The following is an 8,485-nucleotide window of genomic DNA, read 5'->3' on the forward strand; positions in this document are numbered from 1 at the left end:
GGTATGCCAGCACGGAACACGCTTGACCAATCCATCTTCCTTGAGAAACTTGATGACGCAGTTACAGGGCCTGAGACGGCCCTCTAGGCTGTAACTGATAATTACCGGCCGTTGAGCAATGTAGGCCGGTTCCAACCCCACCTCAGAGAAAAAGAACTCATAACTACGCCGCAACGATTCCTTTGACTTCCTCAGCACCGCAGGAGCATTAGACACGACAATGCCCGCCTCAGCATCTGACCACCTGAACACGGTCCATCCATAGAGAGAAACCAGAAAAGAAAACGCAAAACACGCATACATGCAGGCATGCTTCCACAAATGGGTTACCACATACCTTGTGGGGCTCTAGTGACCTCATATTCATTGTTGACCTCTTATGACCTCACATTCATGGGAGAGATTTCCTGACCACATATTGTCTCTATAAAAGCCTATCACCTCTATGAATCATGTGTCTCCACCATTTCAAATCCTCCGCGCGCCTAAGATACCACTTGAGAAATTACTAATGGCCAACGGAAAGAATGTCGTGGCCATGTTATTTCTCACCACCATTGTGGCGGTGGCGGCCACAAGGCCAGCCGAGCCCTATGGCGCTGCGGAGGAGAACACATTGAAGATGGCTACCCCCAGCAGGAAAGGGGTTGACGCTACATTAGCAGCTACACGTGTTGTTGCCGCCGAGAAGTCCCTCAAGAAGGCTAAAAGCGCCACCACACCAGAAAAGGCCGCGGGTGCCAAGCAAGATGGAGCAAAATCTGCTTCTGCTGCATTAAAGTACAATGCCATCTCTCAGCAGGCAACTGGTAAAGGTTCTTCTATCTCCCCAGGCAGGAAAGAAGCAGCCGGTACTTTAGCCGCCGCACACTATGCTGCCGCCGAGAAGTCCATCAAGAAGGCCGAAACCGCCACGACACCTGAAAAGGCCGTGGCTGCCAATCGAGATGCAGCAAAGTCTGTTGACGATGCATTAAAGTATGGTGCCATCTCTAGGAAAGCAGCTGGTACAAGTTCTTCTACCTCCCCCAATAGGAAAGAAGCCACCACTGACTTAGCAGCTATGCACACTACTGCTGGTAAGATGATCACCAAGAAGGCTGAAACCGCTACCACACCTGAAGAGGCCGTGGCTGCCAAGCAAGCTGCAACCAAGTCTACCGCTGCTGCATCAAAGTATCATGTCATTTCTCAGCAAGCAGCTGGTACAAGTTCTTCTACCTCCCCCAACAGGAAAGAAGCTGCCGGTACCTTGGCAAATGCCGAGAAATCCATCAAGAAGGCTGAAACCGCCACCAGACCTGAAGAGGCAGTATCCGCTAAGAAGGATGCCGGGAAATCTGAGGTTGATGCAATGAAGTACGGGGCCATCTCTCAGCAGGCCGCCGGCAAAAATGGTGCCTAAGTGGTGCCTTAAACACCTATTCACGCGCAACATCATCTGCATACTACCATGCATGCAAAATAGCAGCATTGAGATATCACATTATGCTAATTCTCATGCATGCACGCTTTGTTTAAACTTTCCCATTACGAATCATGTATTAATGTGTTTTACTTTTATTAGTAAGACACACTTGACTTGCTTTAAAAAAATGCAATGATCGATGTATACATGTATTATCTAAAAATTAATAGTATGAGTTCCACCGCAATTTGTGTCTTTTTGTGATAATTTGGGTGCAATCAATGTACACATCCGATACACAAAATTGGACGAGTCAATGTATTATGGCTCCATGGAGCGGTGAATCATGTTTTAATGTCTTGCTTGTTTTACTCTTAGTAGTAAGATACGCTTGACTTGCTTTAAAAAAAAATACAATGATCGATGTATACATGCATTATCTGAAAATTAATACTAATATGAGTTCCACCGTAATTTTCATTTTTGTCATAATTTGAGTGCAATCAATGCACAAATCCAATACACAAAATTGGAGGAGTCAATGTATTATGGCTGCATGGAGCGGCGATGATATACTATATATCTTCACTACTTTAAAAAGAATTTAAGGTTTCATCATACATCTGCCCTTCATCCAACCTCCCTACCAATCCTTCTTGTTTTGATTTTTTTTTCTCCCATCTTTGTTTATTCCCTCCATCGATTCTACCAAAAAAAAAAAACGCCTCAAATGTCACATGGTTACCATATATGTCAAGTGGTTGTGATAAGATGGTGGCTGAGCGCTTCAGATTTATTCAACAACTGATTGTCAAATTGAGTCATCTCCCATCCTTTCGATGATTGTAAGAAAGTAACCGATTATCGTTACTGGCCACAAACTTATATTTTCTTGTCTTAACGAAGGGTTGCATACAATGCGGGTAGGTCTTGACACCAACGTTGTCAACTCCATGTATAAACAATCAATCACAAATCATGATATTTTTTTTGTTCATCAACCTCGTGTATTTTGTGTGTGGAAAGAACCTCAAAATTTCAAAATATGACAAACAGATCAGGCGCACATGATATATTCTCCCTAGTGGGGCAACACAAGGGATGCGTCTATGGGTGATGGATCGAGGTTACAAAGCATGAATACGAGAAGTATTCAAACAATTGAAATTTTGAATATGGTTAAAATGCACAACCAATTTTTGAACTATCTTCTGCCGGTCTCCTTATGTTCGTGGAACTTTAGATCCTTGTAGTTACAACTAAAATATCACCACCCATCAGGCATTTGTGCCATCCATCTTACAAAAACGGAACAAAAGGAAATCCATGCCCATCAGCATTATGACATTAGTTTTTGGACACATATCAGCTGCAGTTATGCAACAATTAATAGAATCCCTCTCGTGTCGATATTCGGGCAACATAAGAAGTGTCGATCTCCAAGCAACATAACAAGGCCGACACATTCTTCTGTACATTCAAAATCCGTATCATCAAGACAATTCTTTCACCAAACCTCCTCCTGCCCTTCACCTCTCCTCGCGCCGTCCCCGCGGGCGGTCGGGGGGGGGGGGCCAGATCTGCCGCCCCTCGTCTCTCCTCCCTCCTCCACCCCTCCTCACCGCCGTCGGTGCAGGTCATCGGGCAAAGCCCGCACGGCCTGGGCGGCGGCGGGGCCTTCTTCTCATGCTATCTGAGGATGGCAGCGTGCTACCTCTTGAGCACTGCGTTGGTTTTCCCATGAAGAGGAAAGGGTGATGCAGCAAAGTAGCGTAAGTATTTTCCTCAGTTTTTGAAAACCAAGGTATCAATCCAGTAAGAGGCTCCTCAAAAGTCCCATACACCTACACAAACAAACAAGAACCTCGCAACCAACGCGATAAAGGGGTTGTCAATCCCTTCACGGAAACTTGCGAAAGTGAGATCTGATAGAGATAATAAGATAAGATAAATATTTTTGGTATTTTTATGATATAGATTGGGAAGTAAAAGATGCAAATAAAAGTAGATGGAAAACTTATATGATAAAAGATAGACCCGGGGGTCATAGGTTTCACTAGTGGCTTCTCTCAAGATAGCATAAGTATTACGGTGGGTGAACAAATTACTGTCGAGCAATTGATAGAAAAGTGCATAGTTATGAGATTATCTAGGCATGATCATGTATGTAGGCATCACGCCCGCAACAAGTAGATCGAAACGATTCTGCATCTACTACTATTACTCCACACATCGATCGACTCCTGCCGGCATCTAGAGTATTAAGTTCATAAGAACAGAGTAACACATTAAGCAAGATGACATGATGTAGAGGGATAAACTCAAGCAATATGATATAAAACCCATCTTTTTATCCTCGATGGCAACAATACAATATGTGCCTTGCTGCCCCTGCTGTCACTGGGAAAGGACACCGCAAGATTGAACCCAAAGTTAAGCACTTCTCCCATTGCAAGAAGATCAATCTAGTAGGCCAAACCAAACTGATAATTCGAAGAGACTTGCAAAGATAACCAATCACACATAAAAGAATTCAGAGGAGATTCAATTATTTCTCATAGATAAACTTGATCATAAACCCACAATTCATCGGATCTCGACAAACACACCGCAATGAGTTTTATCGAATAGATCTCCAAGAAGATCTAGGAGAACTCTGTATTGAGATTCAAAGAGAGAGAAGAAGCCATCTAGCTAATAACTATGGACCCGAAGGTCTGTGGTAAACTACTCACACCTCATCGGAGAGGCCTTGGAGATGATGTAGAGGCCCTTCGTGGTCGATTCGCCCTCCGGCGGAGCGCCGGCGAAGGCTCCAAGATGCGATCTCGCGGATACAGAAGGTTGCGGCGGTGGAAATAGTTTTTCGTGGTGCTCCTGTATGTTTTCGGGGTACGTGGATATATATAGGCAAAGGAGATAGGTCAGGGGAGCCACGAGGGGCCCACTAGGGTGGGGGACGCGCCTACCCACCTAGGGCGTGCCCTCCTGCCTCGTGGCCGCCTCGGCTGCTTCTTGACGTCCACTCGAAGTCTCCTGGATTGCGTTTGTTCCAAAAAGATCACTCCCGAAGGTTTCATTCCGTTTGGACTCCGTTTGATATTCCTTTTCTTCGAAACACTAAAATAGGCACACAAAAAACAGCAATTCGGGCTAGGCCTCTGGTTAGTAGGTTAGTCCCAAAAATGATATAAAAGTTTAAAGTAAAGCCTAACATCCAAAACGGATAATATAATATCATGGAACAATCAAAAATTATAGATACGTTGGAGACGTATTAAACATCCCCAAGCTTAAATTCCTGCTCGTCCTCGAGTAGGTAAATGATAAAAACAGAATTTTTGATGTGGAATGCTACCTAGCATAATTCTCAATGTAATTTTCTTTATTGTGGCATCATTGTTCAGATCCAAATGATTCAAGATAAAAGTCAATAAAACATTAAAATAGTAATACTTCAAGCATACTAACAAGTAATCATGTTGTATCAAAATAGCATAGCCAAAGAAAGCTTATCCCTACAAAATCATATAGTTAGGCCATGCTTAATTTTCATTGCACAAAATACTCCCATAATGCACAACCCCGGTTTCAACAAAGCAATTGGTTCATACTTTTTGACGTGCTTCAGCTTTTTCAACTCTTATGCAATACATGAGCGCAAGCCATGGACATAGCACTATATGTGGAATAGGGTGGTGGTTGTGAAGACAAAAAGGGAGAAGATAGTCTCACATCAACTAGGCGTATCAACGGGCTATGGAGATGCCCATTAATAGATATCAATTTGAGTGAGTAGGGATTGCCATGCAACGGAGGCACTAGAGCTATAAATATATGAAAGCTCAACAAAAGAAACTAAGTGGGTGTGCATCCAACTTGCTTGCTCATGAAGACCTAGGGCATTTTGAGGAAGCCCATCATTGGAATATACAAGCCAAGTTCTATAATGAAAAATTCCCACTAGTATATGGAAGTGACAACATAGGAGACTCTCTATCATGAAGATCATGGTGCTACTTTGAAGCACAAGTGTGAAAAAAAGATAGTAACATTGTCCCTTCTCTCTTTTCTCTCATATTTTTTATTTTTATTTGGTGGGCTTCTTTGGCCTCCCTTTTTTTTATTTTTTTATTTGGGCTTCTTTGGCCTCTTTTATTTTTTATAAAGTCCGGAGTCTCATCCTGACTTGTGGGGGAATCATAGTCTTCATCATCCTTTCCTCACTTGGAACAATGCTCTAATAATGAAGATCATCACACTTTTATTGATTTACAACTCAAGAATTACAACTCAATACTTAGAACAAAATATGACTCTATGTGAGTGCCTCCGGCGGTGTGCCGGGATATGCAATGAATCAAGAGTGACATGTATGAAAAATTATGAAGGTGGCATTGCCACAAATACGATGTCAACTATATGATCATGCAAAGAGCAATATGACAATGATGGGGCGTGTCATAATAAACGGAACGGTGGAAAGTTGCATGGCAATATATCTCGGAATGGCTATGGAAATGCCATAATAGGTAGGTATGGTGGCTGTTTTGAGGAAGGTAAATGGTGGGTGCATGATACCAGCGAAAGTTGCACGGTATAATAGAGGCTAACAATGGTGGAAGGGTGAGAGTGCGTATAATCCATGGACTCACATTAGTCATAAAGAACTCACATACTTATTGCAAAAGTCTACTTGCCCTCGAAGCAAAGTACTACTATGCATGCTCCTAGGGTAAGGGTTGGTAGGAGTTAACCATCGCACGATCCCGACCTCCACTCATAAGGAAGACAATTAAAAGAGCACCCCATGCAACAAATTTGTCACATAACTTTTACCATACGTGCATGCTACGGGACTTGCCAACTTCAACACAAGTATTTCTCAATTTCATAATTACCCAACTAGCATGACTCTAACATTACCACCTTTATATCTCAAAGCAATTATCAAGCATCAAATTTATCATAGTGTTTAATGCACTTTCTATTATAGTTTTTATTATACCCAGCTTGGATGCTCATCATTCTAGGAACAACTTTATAACCATAGCAAATACCATGCTGTTCTAAAAGACTCTCGAAATGATATAAGTGAAGCATGAGAGATCAACAATTTCTACAAAATAAAGCCACCGTCGTGCTCTAAAAGATATAAGTGAAGCACTAGAGCAAAACTTGTCTAGCTCAAAAGATATAAGTGAAGCACATAGAGTATTCTAATAAATTCCAAATCATGTGTGTCTCTCCCAAAAGGTGTGTACAGCAAGGATGATTGTGGTAAACTAACAATCAAAGACTCATATCACACAAGATGCTCCAAGCAAAACACATATCATGTGGCGAATAAAAATATAGCTCCAAATAAAGTTACCGATAGACGAAGACGAAAGAGGGGATGCCTTCCGGGGCATCCCCAAGCTTAGGCTTTTGGTTGTCCTTGAATATCTTGGGGTGCCATGGTCATCCCCAAGCTTAGGTTCTTGTCACCCCTTATTCCATAGTCCATCAAATCTTTACCCAAAACTTGAAAACTTCACAACACAAAACTCAACAGGAAATCTCATAAGCTCCGTTAGTGCAAGAAAGAAAAACCACCACATAAGTTACTGTAATGAACTCATTCTTTATTTATATTGGTGTTAAACCTAATGTATTCCAACTTATCTAGGTTCATACCCCCCGATACTAGCCATAGATGCATCAAAATAAGCAAACAACACACGAAAAACAGAATCTGTCAAAAACAGAACAATGTGTAGAAATATGTAACTTTCGAATACTTCTGGAACTCTAAAAATCCTACCAAACTAGGAAGTCCTGGTAAATTTGTCTATTGATCTACTGCAAAAATAATCAACGCAAAATCACGTTTCTGTGATTTATTAATATTATTCTCGTGCGTGCAAAAGGTTCTGTTTTTTAGCAGAATCAAATTAACTATTACCGTAGGTTATCCTATAGGTTCTACTTGGCACAAACACTAATTAAAACATAAAACCGTATCTAAACAGAGGCTAGATGAAATATTTATTACTAAAGAGAAGCAAAAAGCAAGAAACAAAAATAAAATTGGGTTGCCTCCCAATAAGCGCTATCGTTTAACGCCCCTACCTAGGCATAAAAGCGAGAATAGATCTAAGTATTGCCATAATAATAAGATAGATCACGAAAACTCATTTCATATTCCCTAAGTTCAGCAGCAAGTTTTCTTTGAGGCAAGCAAAAGTAATGAAAGTGGCTAAACTTAATGGGGTAAAAGTCCCCAAGATCAATCTCGGGAGGTATGGGTTCCTCCTTTGGCCCTTCATATTGCACAACCAATTCATCATTATAAGCATTCTTTTGGCAGAACTTTGTGAGCCTATACTCAAGAGAATATCCTAACTCATTATTTCGAAAAGCAAAATCATTATTAAATTCGGAAATTCTATCAACTAAAACATTAGTAGGAACCTTTTTTCTAAGGTTTTCATTAAAAGCAACATAATCTAAAAATTGAAAATGCATTATTTCCTCTTGATCAAAGAGGATTGCCTCTATGGGAGGGCGGCCAGCGTCCACCCTATAGTGTGCAAAGATTTCTTTGGCCTCCTTTAATATAAATCTGAACTCATGTGCCAAGAAGATAGTAGCTGCGCGCTTAACAGAAGAATGCTCAATATTAGAAAATTCGAGGAAAATCCTTTGTATGCAAGGGTGCATGTGCATAAACTGCCTTTCAAGTTCAACTATAAGCGTGGGGATAGCATCCGCAAGACTAGTAGTTCTATGAAGAATAGAACCACCCATAGAAGGTATAGCATCGGCACAAGTAAAGAAATCCTGAATAACCCCTTTTCCAATAATATTACCACTACTGATTCAAAAAAAATTGTATGTAAGATAGTAGGTTCTTCGGCAGGAGCATCAAAAAATTTCATGTTATTATTATTGTCCATATCAACGATAATCTCCCCAGTTTCAGACATAACAGCAGAAAATGCGAGGAGCAAGCGAAAGAGAGGCGAACGGAAAGGAGAGGACGAATAAAACGGCAAGGGTGAAGTGGGGGAGAGGAAAATGAGAGGCAAATGG

At 41.4% G+C, this 8,485-nt stretch overlaps 1 protein-coding gene across 1 annotated transcript; it reads left to right on the forward strand.

The window, feature by feature from the left end:
• Positions 1–470: 470 nt before the first annotated feature.
• On the forward strand, positions 471–1,657 carry LOC119324410. The gene has a single exon (XM_037598198.1). It carries the CDS (start codon positions 512–514, stop codon positions 1,403–1,405), a length of 894 nt encoding a protein of 297 aa, XP_037454095.1. The 5' UTR covers positions 471–511; the 3' UTR covers positions 1,406–1,657.
• Positions 1,658–8,485: the final 6,828 nt, after the last annotated feature.

The sequence above is a fragment of the Triticum dicoccoides genome, chromosome 6B (assembly GCF_002162155.2).
Source record: "Triticum dicoccoides isolate Atlit2015 ecotype Zavitan chromosome 6B, WEW_v2.0, whole genome shotgun sequence".
Lineage (NCBI taxonomy): Eukaryota > Viridiplantae > Streptophyta > Magnoliopsida > Poales > Poaceae > Triticum > Triticum dicoccoides.

What these genes read in the sequence shown, in the direction of transcription:
- LOC119324410 (XM_037598198.1), top strand. Translation starts at nt 512, where the DNA reads ATGGCCAACGGAAAGAATGTCGTGGCCATGTTATTTCTCACCACCATT.